The 23,494-nt window shown below is 36.4% G+C and overlaps 1 protein-coding gene across 11 annotated transcripts in view; it reads right to left on the bottom strand.

Annotated features, from left to right (window-relative positions):
• The window catches only part of UNC80 (unc-80 subunit of NALCN channel complex), a 199,204-nt gene that overhangs the window by 122,971 nt on the left and 52,739 nt on the right, over positions 1 to 23,494 (bottom strand). For 9 of the 11 annotated variants that reach the window (XM_019656896.1, XM_019656903.1, XM_019656897.1 and 6 more), the window contains exons 16-22: positions 22,314 to 22,462; positions 19,860 to 20,026; positions 19,064 to 19,162; positions 15,400 to 15,614; positions 13,977 to 14,083; positions 12,580 to 12,676; positions 10,736 to 10,908 (exon numbers count right to left, since the gene is read on the bottom strand). In XM_019656896.1, coding sequence (XP_019512441.1) covers positions 10,736 to 10,908; positions 12,580 to 12,676; positions 13,977 to 14,083; positions 15,400 to 15,614; positions 19,064 to 19,162; positions 19,860 to 20,026; positions 22,314 to 22,462 — 1,007 coding nt within the window. The remainder of the gene's footprint in view (positions 1 to 10,735; positions 10,909 to 12,579; positions 12,677 to 13,976; positions 14,084 to 15,399; positions 15,615 to 19,063; positions 19,163 to 19,859; positions 20,027 to 22,313; positions 22,463 to 23,494) is intronic. The other 2 variants (XM_019656898.1, XM_019656904.1) reach the window with 1 other exon arrangement.

Here is a 23,494-nt window from a genome sequence, read left to right as displayed (position 1 = left end):
AAGCTTTAGGGTAAATTTAAAAATAATTTTCCTAAAAAGCAATAAAAAAATAATGTCTTCTTTGTCCATGTTAAAACAAAAACAAGATAGAGTGGAATCTTGAACAACAGTTGGGGTTAAAACCCTCTACAGTCTTTTATTTTTTGAAAGAAGAACGAAGATATTCATTAATTTTAGGCTTCATTTAGTTAAATGTGTATGCAACTTTTAAAATCACAAATAGAATATAATAATTCCTAACCTAGTAAAGGAAAATAAATGAAACAAAGCTAATCCAAAGCAAAGCAAGAGAAATAAAACAGAATCCAACACAATTTAAAAGAAGGCATGAAGTGGAAACAAGAACACAAACACAATAAAATAAAGAAAAAAAAGCAGAAGTGAGTCTATATAAGTCATCATAATCTGTGCAAATGTACCAAATTTTCTAGATAAAAAGATTGCTAAAAATGCAAATATATGTTTTTACAAGAGACATACCTAAAATACAAAGATGTAGAAACGTTGAAAGTAAAGGATTGGCAAAAAAACATAACAGGCCAATATTAACCTAATAAAACCATTTCCGCTGTATTAGTATCACAGAAATATATATCTTAAGGTAAAAGCATTACTAGAAATAAGCTGGGTCACTAGATAGTGGTAAAATGTTCATAGCACCAGATGCCTATCACACATCTAAACTGTATGCTTCTGAATAAATAAAACAAAAAATTTCAAACTACAAGTATAAATGAACAAATTTGCCATCACAGTGGAGATTTTAACTCAGATTAATAATTGACAGATCAAGCAGTGAAGGGAAAAACAAAAACAAAAAAACTAAAGATGTAAAAGATTTGAACATAAAACACTGGACCCAACCACTGGAAAATACGTCTTTTAACCACACATGGACATTTATGCAAATTGATAATGTTCTAGTTCATAAAGCAAGGCTAAATTGTTTTCAAAGTATCTGAAAATGAGGTTAGAAGTAATGAATGGATACCTAACAAAACCCTGGAATTAATAAACCCACAGGTCAAAAAGGAAATCAATAAAAAAATGGAAAAATACTTAAAAATAAATTGTAACAAAAATACTACTTATCAAAATTTATGGCATGTAGTTAAAGTAGTACTTAAAGGGAAATTAATAACTAAGTGCTCAGTTTTGAAATGAAAAAAGTTATGAGCTAAGCAATCAACTAATAAACTAAATAATAGTATAATAAATTCAAAGCAAGAAAGAAATAACAAAAATAAGAACAGAAATTAATAAATTAGAGGACAAAGATAAAACAAAGAATCAACGAGTCCATTTAAAAAGTTCATGAAATTGACAATTATCTGGCAAGAGTAATCAAGAAAAAAAAGGGAAACAATCTTAGGAATAAAAATAAAATTACTACAGATGCTGCAAAGATTAAGAACTAATAAGAAAATGTTATGATCAACTTTACACCAGCAAATAAAACAATATAGGTAAAACTGACAAATTACTGAGAAAAAGTTAAAATTACTTAAACTGACTTAGGAAAAAATAAATCTTTTACATAATCAATTCAGATCTGAATTTCAATTTGAATTTCAATTATCTCTAAATTTATCTACAGACTCAATGTAATCCCAAGAATAAAGGGTTTTCACGGAACCTGACAAGCTAATTATAAAATCCACATGAAAGAGCAAAAAGCCAAGAATACCTAGGTGGTTATATTCTCGATACTGTATTAACTACCAATTTGTATTTCTTAATGACTTTACCTTTTTCACTCTGTCCCCAACCTCATTCCCATCTATCACCCTCATAGATCTACTGGGTTGTCGGAAAAGTCATGATGCATTTTTGCAACAAAAAACAGAAAAATATGTCATGACTTTTCCAACAACCCAATAGTACCTATCTGGCACCATACCTTGTTATTACAATATGTAAGGTGCCAGATGGGCACTGGACTTATCGGGGGGCGGATCACGTTATAGACTGTGTAGATGCCTGACCAATGTGCTAAATACCTGAAGCTGAAGTAGGATAATATTGAATGTCAACTATAACTAAATATATAGGTATATATAGTCACGGGATATGGAGTACAACATAGAAAAGATAGTCAATAGTATTGTAACAGCTATATACGATGTCAGAGGTAGCTTGGGATGTGGGTTATCACTTTATGGGGGGGTTAAATGTGTAATTATTACATTGCTTTGTACACCTGAAACAAATTTAAAAAAAAAATAAACAAACAAACAAAAAGAATGATCTAGGTGGTGTTAAAAGTTCTAGCTACTAAGACACAGTAGATTAACTCAGGGTACACAGGGAATGACCAGGAAGAAACTCAGAATCACATTCATGTACATATGGAAAGCTGACACGATTAAGATGGCCCTGTATATCAGAGAATAAAGTATGAATTAGTAAGTATATTATAGTAGGATAATCATTTTTCCATGTGGGGAAAAAAGAAAAGGAAAACAAATCCCTATGTTATACCATTCACACAATATGTTCTACTTAAAGACTTAAGTGTGAAATGTATACTTTAAAACTTTTAGAGGAAAATATAGGATTGTATTGATTACCGTGGAATATCTTTAAAAAGACATAAAAATGCCATCAACAGAAGAAAATGTTGATTAAATTACAGTTTTCTCTTTATTAAGGAATGAAGAAAAAATAAGCCACAAACTGGGAGATGAAGAAATGTAAGAGCAGAAAATGGATTATAATTGACACTTTTGAATTATTATTTAAAAGACAAATAATCTTCCAATAAAAGAATAAACAAAAGACATTAATGGGATCCTTTGTCAAAGTGAAACATGAATGGCAAATATACCTATGAAAAGATATTTCAAACTTTGGTTGAAATATGAAGTACTGTTACCTTAATGCATCAGGCAGGTACAAATAAAAATTTGGACAATACAGGTGTTGGCAAAAGCACAGAGCAACAAGAGCTTTTATTACACTGTTGGTGTCCGTGTTTAATTGTTGCAACTATGAAATATGCTTTGGCATCACATAGTAAAATTACGGAATTTCACTCCTAGGTATATTTAGAAAACTATTAGGAATTAAGGCCCACATGCAGTAATTTTCATGGAGGCATTATTGAAAATAGTCAAAATTTTGAAAAAACACTACTGTCCATCTCACATAGAATGGATATATAAATTGTGGTATATTCAAACAAACAAATACCATTCATGAGTGAAAATTAAGGTATTAATGCTAAATGAATTAAAGATGAACTCAAACTTAACGTTGAACAAGAAGAGGATAGCATGCTTCAACTTAAATGAATTTCAAAACCAGGCAAAGCAAAGCAAAACAAAATATATTCCCTAGGGATACTAGCTTATGGGTAAAATAATAATAATAATAATAATAATAATAATAATAATAATAATGCATAGGAAAAATTAAAACAAAGTTTAAGACAGCAGTCTTTTGAGGGGTAGGGGTGTGGGATCAGGGAAGGGAATACAAGGGACTTTAAAGAAACTGAAAATGTCCAACTCTTTAAGGTATGTAGTGAATGTGTGACACCTAAATTTTTTTCTTTAGACTCTACATATTTATAATATATTCTTTTTATGCTACATTTCATAATCAGAATATTTTTAAAAATTCAATGTTATAGGAGTACCACTATAATCAAGTGGTTAATTTGATGATATAGTTTTTGGTTATTACTGAATCATTTCAACTTTTCTTATGATTCAAAAGAGAACACAATATTATTTTGCTTTGATAGTTCTTCTGATGCATTTATTCTTATTTCCTTGAAAGGAGCTAATTTGCACTGATTACCAACTAGGCTTGTGATGGTAAGCTCCAAGATGGATTAAATTTGATGCAGTGAGGGCCGGCTGAGTGGCTCAGTTGGTTAAGAGCTCGCTCAAGAGTTTGAGCTCTGAGCAACAGCGGTTCGAGTCAGCCCGAGCTGAGCAGCCGCTGAGCTGCCAACAGGTGGCAGGATGGCTCAGCTAAAAAAAATAAAAAAATAAAAATAAAAAAATTTGATGCAGTGAACCTAAAAGCATGACTATATCTATGGTAACTAAATGTCTCATTTTCCTGGAGAATTCCAATTTAATGTCTGTTTAAATGGGATAGTAATTGGTAGCACCTCTTTTCCCTCTCAAAAGTGTCCCAGTTTGGATAAAAATTATATAATCACTCCTCCTAAAGCTATCTACTTATAAGATTTTATAATTTAAGATAAATTAGGTTTTCTCCATCCATGGATTAGGGAGAATTCTATGATCTTACTGACTTTTTTTCCATTGACTTTCTTATATTCATGGAATTGTTCCTAAAGCAAACGGACATTATTAGTGTTAGTTATACTAATAAGTTACCAATAAATTAGAAATCACTATGTCTGTTCATGTTTTATATTCAGCTGAATTTTTAAAAAGCATACATTATTCACCTAAAATATATAGAAAACAGACAGAAGTACCATTTATTTTCCTTTTTCTTTTCTTTTTCTTTTTTGTGCTTGTAGGTTATATAAATCTAGAGATGAAATGAGTCTTTCCTAAAACATGTCTTTTTAAAATGCCTTACAGTTACATCTACTAAATTTATATTAAAGAGTGTGTGGGAGAGCTGTATTAGACTTAAAATTGAACCAATTATCCCTAAGCTTAGTAGTCAGAGCAATAATGACAACAGGATTGTGTAAAACAAAACCTTCAGACCGACAAGACTTCGAACATTGACATTTCTAGCATTTCCTTCATTTAATAACACTTTTTCATTCTGAAGGAAACGCAAATTTGAAAAAAAATCACATTTAAATTCAATGATTAAGGCAACAAAACAATGAAAACTGTTCTGAAATAAAAATTCTGTCACAATGCAAAGCTGTATTCAAGCTGCACTTAAAAAATAAATGCTACATCCAACAAAAGCAAACAATAGAAGAAATGGAAGAAAGAATTGGGTTAACATATGATATTACAACAAACTGAACACATTAATTTTTCCCTCCTCTCCCAAATCCTATCTGATGAAATGGTAGAATATATAACTGTTTATATCTGTATATCTGCATAGCTATACATCTGCATAGCTCTCTGTCATCTATCTATCTGTCATTTATATCTACATCTATATTTCTACTAATTTCTATATTCATATTTCCCTCTATTAGTTAGAAATAGAGATATTTATCTTACACACATATAGGTATATAGCTAAAACTATAAACTCGTTGAAAAACATGTGAAGCATTTCTAAAAGCCAGAAGCAGATGAGATCAAATATTCAGTGAATCCAAACACAGAGAAAACAACAGTCAAAAACACATTTAGAAGAAGACATTTGTAAAAGAGTTATCCTGAGGAACTCCTAACTGAGATCAATAGGTATGAACCACTATAGCTGTCACACCTGTACAAATGACAGTAAACATAAAATGCTATTTTAATTCAAGCACATAGTACGTGTTGCTACATTTCGTTTCTCTCGGTCGGAATTAACTTGTCAGAATTAACAGGTGACTTCAGTTCCTCCACTTTTCCATACCTGAGAAACTGAAATTTAAGTGTGCCCTTGTTTGAGAACTATTTCATGGCTTGATCCTTTCCTCTCATGTAAAGAAATAAGATAATTAATGTAAAGGTGCTTTATAAACTACCAAGTGTAATGAAAATGTTACTACTGCCATCCTCTACCATCACATCTGATACCATTGCTGCCACCCCCACTACCACCATGACTACCATCACCTCCATCATCACCTATGCCTTTTATTCAACGAACCATGTCTACCTGGCTTTTCTCTCTTTGTCTGATAATGGAAACCACTGGACTCCTTTTAATCTTGACTGACTCTGACCAATGCAATACTGACTTCTGACCTCTGCATATTCCTTGGCCTTGACATAGAATAAAAAACTCTCAGGTATGAAAGGAACTTATACTAATCACCCACTTCTTGAGCCCCTGTACACTGGTCCCCACTGAATCCAGTCTAGTGACAAAGAACTCATTACTTACCAATGCAGCTACTTCATCACTAGACATCTACAATGATCAGAAAATGCTTCTCTAGGGGATGACCAGTTAGCTCAGTTGGTTATAGAGCATGGTGCTGATAACACCAAGATTGCCAGTTCAATCCCCACATGGGCCACTGTGAGTTGCACCCTCCTTAAAAGGGTCCACTATGCCATTGTAGCATGAAAGCAATGTGTAGCCGATGACCATGGCTGCTCCCCAATAAAATTAAAATGAAAAAAAAAGCCTCTCTACTCTGAGACTAGAAAGTTTAAATGCATCAAGCTCCCTTGATTTTATTGCTTACCATGAGATTTATAAGATTGAGAAGGTCAATCAGGGCCATAGTAGGTCCCACAGGAAAGTAAAAAAGGAGAATCTAGTGGTCTGGTAAATATTGGCCCAAAACTTTATTTTGGAGAAATGAAATAACTTTTAAGTTTTCTATGGAATTCAGTCCAACTTAATGGTAAGAATCCAACTATAGCCAGGAAGAGAGTATGCCTGCATCTCGAAACCCCTGAAACACATCTCCCTGGAAAATGTAAGCATTAGAGCAGCTGGAAATCAAACAGATATGGAGCCATTTGATGAGAGTGACTGAAATCTCAGCAAGAGACTTGATAATCACAGTATTTATTAATATTATTCTTAAATCATCTCTATTCAGAAACCAGTACTAATTTGTTCTATTGGGATTATTTTTCAAATTTGTTGCTCTCTTTGTGACATGTCTCAGATTTCTCTCATGCCTACATATTGTATATAAATCCTAAAAGCTTTCCATGTAGGAAGCAATTATCCCTTCTGTTTTTATATAATCAATAACTGTTAATAAAGTCATTACAAATACTTGACTAAAGAGTCTCATTTTCCCAGTGATAATGCATTAATTGAGAATGAGTTCTTAACATTTTTCAGTTTCAGAGATGGTTTTTTGGGGGAGTCCATGAACCTTATAATATTATATGCCAAATTTTGTCTATAAGTGCACTTCTCTTGGGAGAATTTCCATAGTTTTTATCCAATTCTGAAGAAAGTCTATGCCTCCAAAATGTTAAAATCACCGCTTTAGAGGGTGAATGTGTGGTGTGAATTTTTAAAATTGAAAATCTCCTACATTTTCCTAGGATGAATTCTTCATTTGTAATCACATGATAAGAAAACTTTTTTAAAGATTCAAATGCTTTTGGGCCATTAAAGATCATTCATATTTTTTTATTAGGGAGACCATAGACATTTAAGTATATTTTCAATGTATCAGGAGAGACATTCTGATTTAAATAATTGTTTTTACAAGAGAAAGTATATGATATTGCTAAAAGACTTGTAAATGGCATCAGAAATCTAGTGAATAGTTTTAGCATTAACTGGATTATAGGACCTTGAGCAAGATCACCTCAGCTCTTGGGACTTTGTTGTCTGCTGTGGAAATTGTGGGAATGGAAAGCGCTGCTTGATAAAGTCTGTTGCATGATGCATATTTATGTAGAGGTTTCAGTGCAGGATCTCTGAAACAGTGTGAGGTCTAGACCTTTCTAGTGAGTGAAGTACAACCTGTTCTCTCTGTCATCAGGTACTTATTTCCATGAGAATTGTCCAAATGCTATTATCCAATCATGTTCCAATTTGTACGGCCAGCTGTGCCGATGTCTTTCAGTTTTTTAACAATACGTTTAAGTGGTATGATTTGTTATTATTATCATCCTTAATCTTATTTGGCAGTTGCTTGAGACATTTGATACCTCACTCATTTAAAAACTTCCAAAGTAGTTGGGACTTTAGGATTGAGACAAAGATAGACATGACAGTACCTTTGGAACACTCCAAGCTTAAACCACCTAATGTACAACTGTTATTGTATATTTAACAACTGTTCAACTAGCTTCTGTCATCTTTACTTTCTTAATCACATTTCAATCACCGGGTAAAAAATAAAGAATCTACTATTTTTGCATGTTTAAAAGTAAGCTCCTATAGTGATCTCAAGTGATTTTTAAATGGGAGAGTCAACATGGTACAGTAGAAATACAGGGTCTGTAAAGACAGACCTCGGTTCCCTCGGCCTCTGCCCTTCGCTGGCTTTGTAGCCCTGGCCTGTTAGCTGGTCTTTCTGAGCTTTGATTTTCTTTTTTCCTTTGGAAACAGAGTAGGCACACAATAAATATTAATCATGAGTTTATCAATTCTAGAATACTGTACATTAGGAAGTCTGGAAAATAGGTCACTATACGAATACAACCTTCATAAAGAAAGGTACAAAGGGGGCCGGCCGAGTGGCGCGATGGCTAAGATGGCTAAGAACTCGCTTGGGACGCCAGAGGGCCCCGGTTCGGATCCCACATATGAGGGCCAGTGACACTGCCCTCTACAGCTAAGATGCTGAACAACAGCTCAACCTGGAGCTGGGCTGCCATGAGTTGCTGGCGATGGTGTAGGCTGCAGCCCCTGTGGCAGTGGGTTGCTCTGGGCTACCATGTGTAGCCAGCAGCCAGAGTGAGCGGCCAGCAGCCTCAGTGAGCGGCTGTCCAGAGGCCAGCAACTGATCTGCCTCGCCCAGGAAGAGCACAATGATGGTGCCAACTTGGGCCAGTGAAGCAACGTCCTCCACAACTAGACTGAAGAACAAAGGACAGCAACTTGTCTGTTCCCCTTCCCCCAATTCCCCAGAGCTGTTCCCATCCCCCAATTCCCCAATAAAAATCTTTAAGAAAAAAAAAAAGTACACAATAGGTGAAGCCCTCCAGCTGAGTTCTATTGTGTTATCATTAACAGCATCATGCCTGGTGCTTAGGAAGCTCCCAATAGACCTTGATGGAGTTCAGTAATTAATTATTATACAGTGAGTATCTTGTAAGTCACACTGGCTTCAGGCTTTTTAATTCTACCACCCGTACCATTTGGTATAGCTCACACGTTAAGAACTGTCCCTCCTCCATGACTGCATCCACTCCAAAATTACTCCCTGTTGAGGGAAGAGCCAAGGAGAGCTCCACTCACTATTACTGCGCTCTCACTATCACCCTGTTATTCCAAGGCCTCTTTCCATTCCCTAATCAAATCCTGCAGCTTCCATCACTGCCAGAACCATGCAGTGGTGACTGGTATTTTACACCGTCATTTTCTAATCATTGCAAATCTGATAGGTATATTATAAAAATGTATGGACATTTTAATGAGCATTTCTTAAGTGCAAGTAAGACGGAGCATACTTTGTTGGTTATTAGTATTTTCAGGGAATTGGTTGTTCATGTGCTTACTCATTGTTTAAGTGTTCAACTGCTTGTCCTTTTCTCATTAATTTGTTACTCTTATTTACTTTAATCTGTTCCTTTTGGAATAGATCAAGCTGTGATTAAAGAGAACCATAATAACTCAAAAGAGTGACAGGCTAGTTACCACTCTCCCACTTATAAAACGCGGGACTGACGCCCTGCCTTGTCAAGCTCTAGTGCTTTCGACACGGATCTCTTGTTCTTTGATTATTTAGTTGCCACCAGGCTCAGCTCTCCTGGAGACCTGTGACTCTATATTTTACAGCCACCGTAGCATACATCAATATATAGTAAACATTTTGGAATTTATGAAAGTATTTGCAAAGGCCAATATCCACAAATGGGAAATGGACTGAAAAATCTTATAGGACAAGTCATCATTTTGGGTGCTTACAGTGGTATTTGCATTTCAGGCTTGAGTAAAGCACATACCTTGTGGTCACTAAACATTCTGAGCGCAAAAGTTGCAAATGTCACAGAAATACGTCATGAATTACATTAGGTTTGGATGATTACATAAGGTTTGAATGATTTTCCAAGGTACACTAGGAGTGGCCAGTGGTCACTTATTCATGTGTTGTAACACCTGGAAAAGGGATAATTAATAGGCAGTCTTAAAGCTCTTTTGTTATAATAAAAGTTGATTTTAGTTCTTTTTTTAAAAGAGAAAAGTGAATGATTTTTATTTCTTGATATTTACTTGGTATTTTGTATCCAGTATTTATACAGCGTTTGAAGAGTTTATTAAGCCAGAAGATAAATAAATGCAATTGAGAGGCTCAAAACTCACATCTGGGCTTAGTTTACGTGACCAAAACAGTTTCTAAACAAGATTCACTTTATACTCTTTAATCCTATCCATGTATATAATACCATATAATGTTCAATGTACTTTTGGACAATTAATTTAAATTGATCCTTGCTTCATATTTTCCCTCCAAATCATAATTAAGCCAGGACTCAGAGTTTAAAGGACTAATTCATGACAGACATAAGACCAAAAATAATGTAACAATAACAGTGGCCCACTTTACTGAGCAGTTACTATATTTCAGGCACTGGCAATGAGGGCTTTGCATCTAATAACTCATTTAATCCTCACACCAGCCCGAAGAGGCAGCTATAACAGTATCATTACTCTTACTCTCGTTTGACAGAGGTTTAGCTGGTAAATGTCAGCACAATTTTAACCCAAGCAGTCTGATTCCAGAGCCCTCACATACTTTAAATCATTATGCTATACATTCTACTTCCCAAAACATATTAAGATCCCCCCCCCCGCTTTCTTTTTCTCTCACCTCACAACCTTTCTTCCTCCTTTTGTTACTAATGCTGAGAAGAAAAGAAAAGAAAAAAACACAACCCCACAGAATTAGGGTTACGGATTCATGCTTCCCATCATTAGCAGTATTAATTGGCATGGGAAACAGGGTGGTCAAATTCTTCCAATTACTTACAAGATCCAGGGCGGCTGCCAGGATGGACGCATCAGGAATTGTCCCTGGCTCACAGCAGTTTAACAGAAATTGAAAGCGCTTCATGCCTTGTCGAATTGCCCCAAGATTCACCACGTTTTTGCTTTTTCCACCATCTTGGTTGGGAGACAGATGATCATCAAAACCGTGGCAACCTGTGATGGTGGAATAAAGAAGAGATAGTGTAATGGATCAGATTTAAAAAGAACTTGAAAGTTATAGGACTAAAAATGATGAAGGTATCGGTTGCTAGAAAGATTCTAGAAACCATAGACTAATAAGCTTCATGTGTGCTCTAGCCAAATTCTGTGAGAAATAATTAGATAGATAGTAATATTTTTTTAAAACACAAGAGTAATCATAGAAACCACCGTAGTTTCATGAAGAATACATCATGTTGAACTAAGCTACATCCCTCCTTTTGATAGAATTATAAATATATCAGCGAGATTTTTTTTGGTAAAGTCTGATGATGCTTCTATAATGAGGTACAAAATTGTTTGTTGATTGCTAGTAAATAAAGTATATGGTTGGCTGTAAAACTATACTCACAAATTGTTACTTAATAAAAGTCAACTAGAAGCATTCTGTGAGTTATATATTTGTATTTGTCCTGTTTGGTAAGACTATCAATAACTTGGGTGAAAACAGAGAAATGTCTATGTCTCTGCAGATGGATCTTCATAGCACAATTGTTAAAAAGAAGATTCAGAATTCAACTTGGTTTGGGTTCTGTTTCCTAATTTCTTGCCTGGCAAGTGACATACCACTCCCAAGTCAATGAAACAAGAAAAATTTCATTTATTTTGAGATGAAGAATTAATCATGGTTACATCAAAGTAAAGCATGATATTTATTCACGTCAAGGAGAACTGGCAAAGGTTAATTCAAAATTTAATACAAACCAAATATGTGATGTGAAAATAGATAATGCAACCTTAAATTGTATTCATACACTTCCTATATCCCTGGAGTTTAATAGTTCCACTGTCTACTACACTGATTAAAGTCAAATATGGGGCATTGCATTACATTCCACTGAAAGCTCCACATTTTTCAAAGCACATAATCTAACTAGAATACATAGGAAAATGGAATTAGGATGGTGATGGTTCATGAGACACTTCCATGTAAGGAAAACAAAAGGAATCAATGATGTTTAACCAGCAGAAGTGAGATGACAGGAGCGAACATGAAACAGATTATAGTTGAAATTAGCATTATATGTGTATGGGTGTATGGGTAAGTGTGTGTGTGTGTGTGTGTGTGTGTGTGTGTGTGTGTGTGTGTGGCTACAGATGTCATAACTAGGGCCAATGAATCAAATGATCAAATGTATGGCTATGTACATTATCAGAATGTAAGGAAAGACTTTCTAACAATTAAAGCTGTCTAGCTCTAGAACAGGTTGCTTTGTAAAGTAATAAACGCCCCCTCAGTGGAAGTATTCAGAGGGCCACTGGCCACCTGTCAGGTGTATAATGTGCAGAATTCCTAAGTAGGTAGGTGGGTGGATAAAAGAATATCTGAAGGTTCTTTAAAGCTCTCAGATTTTAATGAAGGATAGAACAGCAGAAGAAGAGGCTGTGTTTTATTCTTCTTTGTGAACCCAATGTCTTCTGGGGAATGAGGAACTAGTGGGGCTTTCATAAATGTCTGTTGAACCAAACTGATAAATAGAGAAGCTCTAGATAGTAGGACCACACACATATGAGAAAAAAAATGTATAAGAAATCAATGGAAATTGAAAATGGACCATTTTATCTAATCAAATTTTTGTTGTGTGATGAAAGCTGGATGTCATTCTTAGGCTGCATAACATTTACCAAGACGCTTGAAGAAATTCTCCTCGTCTTCTCTTCCATTTTCCATGCCACTCCCTGGCCCACCTTCGGAAAGCTTCACAGCACTGGTGAATTTGACCTGAGGAAAAAAAGCAAAGTAGTCAGACAACTAAATTCAAAGGCAGTTCTTTGTGTTTCTACTAACCCTTGTCTTGAAAAATAAGTTGTTTTCAATATGAAGGTTATTTCGCTTCTTCTGGCTTCCATATCTGGTTACTCAGTAGAGTTTATTCCCATGTGACAAAAAAAGACATCATTTATAACTATAATCTGCAAAAGGATCCTGGTCCTAGACTGAAAGTGAAGTAATCAGACACTAAGAAAATAAGTAAAAAAAAGGAGGTATTCTTAGACTTTAATTCTGATGAAGTCCAAACTCAAATTCAGGTTACAAACAAAACCACAGCTGAGAATCAGACCAAAGAGGAAACTGAACAGAAGATTTCAAATCTCTATTGAAGAACTCGTATAAATTACTTTATAAAGTGCACTATAGTTAAAGTGTAATAAAATGTTTATTTTTTTGTTTTACTTTTTTTTGGAATTAACATGTGTTCTTGATCTTGTCCCTAAGCCAACAGTACTCAAAATTTTCAGCAAAACAAGACTCTCAAACACTTGGCCAATTTTTTAGCAAAAAAAAGGTGAAAAGGGAATTATAATTATGTCGTCTAAGTGTTTTATAATGTTGCTACATTCTTCATGTAATCTCAAAATATTACTTTTAAAACAGAAATAAATAAGTTTTAGTGAGATTCAAGGAAGAAAGATTGCAAGTATATAATTTGTATATAAAGCAATGTAACTTATCATAAGCTGAAAATTATAGTGACCACGCCATGAAACATTCATAAGGAGGACTCTTATAAGAAAAGGATTTCACTGAGAATCAATACCTTTTCCAAAACTGTATGCTTAACAGCATGCTTAGCATTGCTTAACAGTATTATGAAGAAGCACTTAATGGGAAAAGTCAACCTGAGTTTCCTTATCTTTTTCAAGAGGGAGAATGGATCAGGTGACGAAAAAGTAGTAGAAGGAAGATCTACAGAGTTATTGGATCCTTGGACACAGGAACTTGAGATGTCAGGAATTCTACATGTGTGTGAAAAATGTCTGGGAAATAACACCTACACATGTCCTATATACGCATTATAGTTTTATATAAAAATTTGTGTCCCACATTTTCTTTCTTCTTTATGATAGCTTACTACTAAGACACCTTAGTTTCCATTGCTCACCTAAGTTTCCTAAATTTGTTCCACTTGAAGAGTTTCTTCAACTTTCTTTGGCCCCTGCAGGTGCTTAGCATTTCTCAGCCCTGATGTTTTTCTATCAGCGACTCCAACATTCTCTTACATAAGTAATGTCCTGTTTACCTTGGAGCTCTGCCTGATGAAGGACAGGCGGTCCACAGAGCTGATGTCCAGGAGATCCTCTACGCCATCTGCCAGGCCCGAGAGGGAGGATCGTTTCAGCCAGTTTCCTATTTAATAATATTTTAAAATCAGACCATTGTAGCCTTTTCTCCCAAATGCATGAAACAAAACATCAGCATGTGTCCACCAAGCAATGTAAGTTACATGACTTGATGTAAATAGAAGTGAAAACCAATTGTTTTCAACACACATGCTTTGAAGCAAAAGATTCAGAGTTAGACTATAAAATTACATGACCAAGAAAGACAAGGACAGAATAACCCTGAGCCTCCTAGGTGAATAAAACCATAATATGTCCCATTCTTCCTGACAACTTTCACATCTCCCCGTAAGCCCTGTTGATTTTACATCCTAAGTACTTCTCAAATCTGTCTACTTCTCTGTGTTTACCTGGTTACCATCCAGTCTAAGCTACCATCACTTATACCTGGACCACAATCTCCCTTATCCGCTCAGGCTCCCTCCAATAAGTTTTCCATGTGGTGATCTTTTAGAAAAAAATAACCTGCTTATGTTACTCTTCCATTCAGCATCCCACCTAGGCTATGTAGGGCTGCAGGATACACAGCCACCCTGACCTGCATGCTCTGGCCCCTGTCACTCTACCACATTCCTGCAGTCACTCTTCTCCTTGTCTCAGTTCTTCTAGTTCCCTCCCTCCTAAGATTTTTGCACATTTTATTGCTACCACGTGGAGGGCTCTCCTTCCTCCTTCCCTTAAGCATCCTGCAGATCTTAATGACACTTCCACAGGAAACTTCCGATTCCTGCCTCCTCCCCCTCATTTAGGTCCGGTCTCGTTGTTGCATGCGTTCATAGCACTATGTATATTTCCTTCATAAAATTCATAGTTTGCAATTATTCTTATTAATAGTTGTATGATTCTCGGGCTGGCCGAGTGGCTCAGTTGGTTAAGAGCTCACTCAAGAGTGTGAGCTCTGAGCAACAGCGGTTCAATTCCTGGCCCAAGCCGAGCTGCCACTGAGCTACCAACAGGTGGCACGATGGCTCAGCTAAAAATAAACAAACAAACAATAGTTGTATGATTCTCTGCTTTAGTGATGGTCAACCCTACTAGATTGCAAATTTGGCAAAGTCAGATATTGTGTAATTTTGCTCACAATATAATCCTTGATGCATCACAGTGTTTGCACACTGTAGAGAGACACAGAGTAGGAGTTGGAGAAATATCTGTTAAAAGAAAAGAGCGTGAATACATGAGTGAATGGAGTCAGCCTTGGCCTTTGACTTGAAGGCTTTCTTTCCCTTTCTCTACCCTACAATGCATTGCTTTGCTTTGACTGTGAGTTGATTTGAGGACACGGCAGGAAATAAGAGAATCCATAAGCAAACACAGACATACTTTTACCTATAGGGAGTTTAAGCTTCTTCCGGAGGGAAATTCTACGGGACCGTGAGCGGGCACGTCGGTCTGAGGTGGTCCCTGAATGGGCAGTCGTGCATTCCGAGGTGTCCTGCTCAGACTGGCTACTGGTGTCACTTGCTGCACTCTGGGATTTGAACATCTTTCGCCAGAAATCCTTCCGTCCCAGGTTGCCCCCTTGCATTTGTTCATCGCTGAAAGCAAGCAGAGGAGAGAGTTAAATGTCTGACAACACTTGTGAAATTCTCTTCAATTTCTTTCACCCTCTTGCCAATGACATTTAGACAACTCATGTTGGATGATCTTTGAAGGGCTGGGATTTGGAAACAGTGGGAGTAGAAGGAGAGAGACCAAGGTTGAATCTCCGAGCTTGTCTTGCAAACAGTCATGTCTCAGCTGTCAAATTGAAGGGATTTTTTAAACCTTAATAAAAAGACTAAATATTGTTGCAGGTATTCATCTGCGGGTGTGAGTCATAATAGCAGAAGCACTTACAGTGTCAGTAAATATTTAGCTATTTTTTTAAGTTCCCTGAGGCATGTGCAATACTATATCTTACTCCCGACCCTCACCCCCATATAACATAATTCTTGATGCTAAATACATTCACAAAAAGTAGTTGGATGAAAGAATGAATAAATGAAATGCAATCACCACACCTAGGGGATGTATCATCCAACAATTGTTCGCTAAATCATTTCATAGTGCCTGTCTCTTTAGCTTTCTTAAGTCAAAGAAATTTAAGTAAGGTTTAAAAGTCATATATATATAGATATATATATCTATCTATCTACATATAGATAGATATCTATATCTATAGATATCTATATAGATATAGATATAGATATAGATATAGATATATGTATATATGTGTGTGCATATATATATATATATATATATATATATATGTATATATACATAATCTCCAACTCAGTAAGACAAATGGGACATCTCCAAAGGGATTTTTGACTAGAACACACCAAAGAGGAAAAAGAAAAGGGCCAATAGTAAACAGTTTAATGTCATTATGGAATCAAACAAAAAAAGGCCAATTGATAGTCATATTTTCACTCATTAAATTGGCAAAGATTAAGGTGGAAAAAAGAAAGCAATGGTTAATATCATACTGCCAGCAATGAAATAGAATGATTCAAACTTTGTAGAAAGTAATTTGGTAATATGTTATCCAAAGCCTGTATGTACACCCATGACAGAAAAATTCAACTTCCAAGAAGTTATCACAAGGAAATGGGACAACATACTACGATGTAGATACAAGAAGATTAAATGTTCACTGTGGTATTATTGCTCAACACTGAAAAACTGGACAAAATCTAAGAGTTCCACTCTAGGAAAACAATTGAGACTAAATTATGGGGTTTACATATAATGACATGCTCTATAGTCATTAAAATCTTATTTTGAAAGATTATTGATATGGGAGATGCTGATGATATATTGAGAAGTTAAAAGGCAGTGATCAAATGAATTAAATCGGATAACACCAGGTTAATAAAAAAAATACACATGACAGCATGTGTACATGTGCTCAAAAGTGTACTCAACAAAATACAACAAAAGTATACAGTGTTTATCTCCAGCTAATGGTATTCTGGCTTTAAAAGTATTTTTTTCCATGTGTTTCTGTGTTTTCCACATTCAGCAACATATATTACTTCAGTAATTTGGAAAGAAAAGGTTATAAAAAATACTCTAGTAACATGATAAAATTTTTCATGGGATTCTAGGTCATGATTTGCTTATAAGCTTTGGGGCTGAATCTGGAATCTACCCCACATTTAACAGTACTTGGTAAAGCAATCACTTTCTGGAGATATTTATATAGGGATTCAGATTTTATTTTTCAAAATCACATCAGAGTACTAAATACCTTTTATTCTTATTTTAAACCAGGCCATTCTGTTTATAAAATATGGTGTGAATTTAAATCAGTGTGTTAGAATTTTACTCCTCAGTTATTTTTATCAAATGATCACAGTGTATGAAGCACTTCTTACCTTTGGGGAAAGTGTGACGCAATGATGAGTGTGTGACTACGTTATGTGAGTGGGAAAACATTCAAGGAGCCTGCAGCTTATCAGCTTTCTCAACAAAACCCTACATTAGCTTTGTTCAGTGGGTGTGTATCAATAATGGGTTTCAGAGAAATGAGCATGTAAAACTGCTTGAAAACTACTCAGTGTGACTTTTATTCAAGGAGGAAGAGGGAGAAGAGAAGGAGAGGGAAGGGGAGGAGGGAGAGAAATTGAAGATAAAGGAGGAACCAGGCTCACCCACCCACCTTTCTCCGGTGCTAAACAGAAGACATTTGGCATGATCATCTCCTCGGCCCACTCAGATCAGGGAAAAGTCCCATATTTGACAGTTCTATGACATCCTTTCAAGTGGAAATTTTTAAGTAGGCACATATTAAAACATGTATTTTAATTCAAGGGGAAAGAACAGACAAGTGCTATAAATGCTGAAGAAATCAGGTGAAATTTATAGAATACTGAAGAAAGAGGCTTTTTGCAATATAGAAAACTAAATTACCTAAGTAAATAAATTGTTTCATTCTTATTTACCAGATTAGCTCAATAGTTGCTAGTGTTATTTGTTGAGGGGAAGTCCTCCTTTTTTGGACAGATTCTGCAAGGATTCTTAACTAGTCTTATGGCCATTTATTTAGCTACAGAACTTTAATTTTTGCCTTTCACATTAATTTTTTTTCCTTAGAGTTTACGTTTAGATTTTTACCATGTCCTATAGACTTCCTTAAAGGGGGAACTAAACTTCGATTTTGAGAAAGTTAAAGAAAACAAAGGCTTATTAATGGTAATCTGTCAATTCTATCCTTTCGTTGATTGGTTGTCACTCATTTATTCATTCAAATATATAATATTAAGTGTTATTATGGGCCAAAGCTCATCTAGGCATTGGGGCTATAACAGTAAACAAAAACCCGCATGGTGGTCCCTGGACCTATAGAGTTAATTTACCTTGTTTTTACTTTTCTCCACCCATTTAGGGGCAGTCTAAGATTGTAAAGGGCTATAAGAACTGTGAGGGCTTTTTGTCCTTTGAAGGTTTTATTTGCTTGATGTGGATTATTACCAAGGTCTTATTTGATTACTGCGATTTCCTTGACAATGGAGAGGGGATACCATAAAAGCTACAATACTTTGCAGAATTTCTGGAAGGATAATCATTTAATACTAAGTCAGCACCCTGAGAAGTAAAATGATATACCTAAAATTATTTTTTAAATATTGATCATGTCACTTGTAGATAAATAGTCCTCAAAAGAAGAATTAAAACAGGTGAGCCTTGCATAGAATTAGGCTGTATATTAAGTGTGTACAATAATCCTCACATTTTCTGGGGACACTAATTTCAAGATGCTTTTGATTTTGCCATTATGAAAAGTGGTGATAAACTGAAATCAAAGGCTTTCTGTAGGCATGACGTTGGTTATTTGTGATTTGGGCCTGTAGAGATTAGTAGCTTTGGGAGTGAATAGTAAAAGGCAGAAGCAAGGCAAAGTCCAAAAAAATGAAAAATGAACATCAGTTTGGAAAACAGAATTTCTTCCAGTGGGAAGTGCTCAGCCCACTATGCTGGAGGAAAAACCAGTGCTACTTACTGCTCTGGAGTCTGTGAGGGTCGACCAGACATGAAGCTGCGACATTCCTCAGGTGCAGAGGACACCTGGCCTTTATCCACAACACTTCCCGCCTCTGACCTATGCAAATGTGAATTCCACCAATCACAACAGAGCAGGACATCACTCCTCAATTCTTCATAACATTTTGTTAAAGACAACCTATAGGCTTGCAAACCCCATACCACCATAAGTCTGTGTTGGTATGGAACTTATATCCTACCATTTGACTCATGACTTAGCTACCTTATTACCATCATTGCAAAAAGTCATTCACTGCAAGCAAGACTTTAGGTTTAGGAGTTTCCTTTAATTTTTGTAAGTGGCACTTCTTACAAAATAGGCATACAATACATTTTGTTTACTAAAAGGAAAAACAACAGGGCACTGCTCAGCCATTTGTCTTTTGCCATGTTAAAAATATTAGTTACTGAACAGGATATGGTGTCAGTAATTGTTTTTCCTTTCTGGACAAAAGTGTGCATTATCTGTAAAAGAGACTAAAACATAGATGAAAGTTTACCATATAATTAAGAGCTATGAAGTGAAGTTCAGGTGTATGAAAGTTTGGGATCAACTGAGCTCTGATTCATACAGAGACAGGATTTAATTGACAGTAAACTCATTCCTTTTCTAAGCTGTGGCTGGACCACCACCAGCGATACCATTTATGCAAGACAGTTCCACTATCCCTGCTGGGAACCAAATGGACAGTACAACAGATTATGCTCTACAGACATAAGCAAACACCGATGTTCAGAGAACTCCAGCTTCCTACCTTTTACTGCCTGCAGGCTTAGATTCCGGTTCGTTCTCCTCTACCTTTTTCCCTGGTGCCAACTTCTCGGCACTGTCAAGCAAAGCGCTGAGGGCCACTCTCCTGAAGACATTCCCATGAGCCTCTTTGATAAACTGGACCAGCTGACGAATGTCACAATACAGCCCCTATTTGAAGGCCAGAAGGAAAGTGAGGGGAAAGAAAGATAGTTGTGTGATTGTAAAGTTTTCATAGGAAGACGGGGAGAAGGTAATTCTTTGGGCTTAGGTAAGCACTGGCATCTTATAGAGGGAAGACAATTTCCCACGATGAAACTGATGGCATGCCACTTCTCCATTATGAAGAACCTGCCTCCTTAGTGTGAAAAAGGATGGTTACCATGCTTCATATTCAGAAAGTTGGCTGTATCATTAGAAAGACATCAATTTATGCTTTTAACCACTGGATTCCCAAGCTTTAACTTTTCTCTCTTAATTGTGGCTTCTGAAGAGGTGCCTGCAAAAAAAAAGGTAATCGGAATTGTGTTTAGACTAGAGATTTCAGCCTCTGTTCATCTCCAAATTTTCTGCATCATTGTGCTAAAATATGCTCAGGGCTCTAGACACTTCTAACAGCACCTGATATTCAAGGGTGATGCATTTTGCTGGACAGATTTAATAAATAACATGTACCAGGGGGTGCCAAAAAATGTATACACATGACTTGTATTCATCTTTTATTATCGGTATATATTGAGTATTACAATTTTAATACAGTTTTTTCCTTTCTTAAAATGTATATACATTTTTTGGCACACTCTGTCTATTGCAGCCCATTTGAACATGAACTTGACTATGAACTTAAGATGATACATGGCTGTTAAAACCAATGTATTGGTGATTCAACACTTAAAAATATATGCAGGACTTTTTGAGGAGATATTAAGCTTCACACTCAGCATTCCTCCTTCTCTCTTGTGTCTTTAAGAAGGTAGTGATTGTATTCTTTGCCTTAAAAGAGGTTCATGGCAAAGCAGAACACAGAAGCCTAAAAAACACTTACCTTGATAGCTTTTGGTTTCAAACCTTAAGATCCCTGGGACAGTTACGCCCATGATCTTCAGAAAAGCAGAAGAAAAAGCCAATAAGGAAAACATGGAGAGAGTCCTTTTGGGTCCTGTAGCAGCAAGGCCCTGTGCTCTCACTCTACCCCTTGGTCCCTCCTCCATGGAAGGGGCAAGCACCTAAGGAGCAGGGGTTCCAAACTCACCAGAGCGCCTAAGCACACTAAGTGAAATAGTATGTGTGGACTGATGATTGAAACCCATGGAGCCTCTGCAGGCCCTAGGTTCTACCTAAGACAGGGGGATCTTTGCATTACTTTGTGAAGTGGGGAAACTCAAGAATGATAGGTTCAACTTTCAGCCATTCTGGTAGAATGAGAATTCAAGGTCAAACTTAAGATGATTTAAAGAAAATTAAGAAATACAGTATTTCTTCTATGCATAAGTTTGTAGACTAATATTTATAAGAGCTCACATATATTATAATCAGCCTGTCAAATCACTTCTTTCCATGACCAAATAGAATGCATAGATGGTGCCCATGTTATTCTCAAGCTCCAAGAACCTTGCTGGGGTGGCTTCGACAACCCAGAAAATTAAATTACATTCCCTTTGTTTTGGAGTTTTATTCAGTTTACCTCAAGTTAAGTGAATAGTTTAATTGTTTAGAATAGCTTAGAACAATTCCTTTGATTTAAGTAGATTAGCAGATAGTGTCCATATGTGTAAATGGATTGATTTCTGCATAAGCGTCATAATATCTAACACATTGGTAAGACAGAGAAACACTCCTTTACTTCCCAGAGAGACTTGAATTCTTCTATTCATATCATATCTGTCAGCTTTAATCGACATTTTAGTATCCCAAACCACAATCTCTTTGGTGGCTATTAAGCAATAACCTTTTATAACCTGGCTCGCTCTACTTGTGGCTTCAGTGGTTTAATTAACACAGTCATTTATGAAGAGTAGCTAAAAGATTACAGCATTCAATAAAATAAAAAAAATTTCAGCAGCATATCTGCATTAATTTTTAAAGTAAGTATGGTTTCAAAAGATGCTTGGTGTAACATTCTTTAATATTTCATAAGCTAACATGCTGTGCTCTAGCACCTTCTTTCTGAAAGGTTTAAAGTGCCTTGCAATTATTACACTACCCACCACAGAACCTCTGAGACAGAGGAGAAAGATGGGTCTATTTGCAGGTAGGATAAAGAGTAACAAGAAGGAGAAATTCAGTGGCTAATGCTCCACCGTGGGTTACTACTGGTGACGTTACTGGGAAAATAGATATTTTACTTTAAAGGGCAGACTTTTAGACTTCAACTTCTTTTGCTCATGGCCATGATGTGAGAACTTTTCTCTGTGCAGAGATGGAGAACTCCTGTGGGAAGAAAAAGAGAGCTTCTCACCAGGTTCTCAGAGCTGTGCAATTCATGCGTGGTTGAAGCGCAGCGCGTGATGAGGGATTTAAACATGGCACTGACGATAATGCCTTCCACACTTTGGGCTGTGGATTTGTTGTCCACGGTGGTGAAGTTATTTCCAAACCCAGCCTTGTCTGGAATGCAAAGGCATCGATTAAAGGCAATATTTCCATTCAGCTACACAGTTCAAAGAAGTAGTGAAGTACTTGGAACCTAGGAATTAGTGAAGGGCTAACATGAAATACCGAAAGAGGATTAAAGATAATCTTTACACGAACTTGAAAATAAATAACTCATAGTCTCTTTCAGAGTCTTCACTATGCCCTATTTCATCACTCTGTGGAATCTTTCAATTGATAAAACTTAGCAAGGAAAAGAGAAGCAACAGTTGACCCTAAGAAAGGCTTTTAGACCTAACTAGAGTAGTTTTTAAATAGGTGACCACTTAAAAAAAACAAATGACAAACTAAATGGTCCTCATTGGAGAAAGAATTTATTACATGTAACCATTTTGGTGGTGAGGGAATGCTGGTTGTTTGTGGAAATCATCAGGGTTGTCAGAAGTGGAGTGAGGTGAGGCCAACCAGGTGAGCTGGACGGGGATGGGGGAGGGGAGATGCCGACAGGGCCCTGCAGAGGGATTCAGGAAGGCACTGGAAACAGCATGGAGACTTAGTCCTGCCAGCAGCTGCAGAGGGATTCCAGCAGCTTCTTGCTTCCAGGGACTCTTGGGGCATATAGATAAGGAAAATCTATAGCTTGACTCAGAGCCACCTCCTTCTAATTCATTCACATGCGAAATGTCAGTGAACTGAGGCCTTCACCCTCTGTCATATTTTATGCCAGTTTTTCACATATCCATGGACCTTTCATGGGGGACTCATTAGGTATACTCTGCGTGTTTGTCAGAAGATTCCTCGAGGCTTGTGAGTTACCTGTGGACTACAGGGGTGGGGGGGGTGGCTCCAAGACCGAGCAGATAGGGACCTATGTGTCTGGCTGGTCGATTCACTCTGAGCCACTTCCGCTTCTCAGAATTCCAGGAGGGATTCATCACCTTAAAGTAATGTAATTTATTACCAACCTCTTACTTTCCGTGTCAGTTGGTAAGGATTCTAGATTTTACATTATAGAAAGAAATGTTGTAGTTTATGCTTATAGTTTCT

Source organism: Hipposideros armiger, unplaced genomic scaffold, assembly GCF_001890085.2.
Source record: "Hipposideros armiger isolate ML-2016 unplaced genomic scaffold, ASM189008v1 scaffold_268, whole genome shotgun sequence".
Taxonomy (NCBI): domain Eukaryota; kingdom Metazoa; phylum Chordata; class Mammalia; order Chiroptera; family Hipposideridae; genus Hipposideros; species Hipposideros armiger.
Note: the sequence above shows the minus strand (reverse complement) of the source record. Positions and strands in the feature narration are given on the sequence as shown.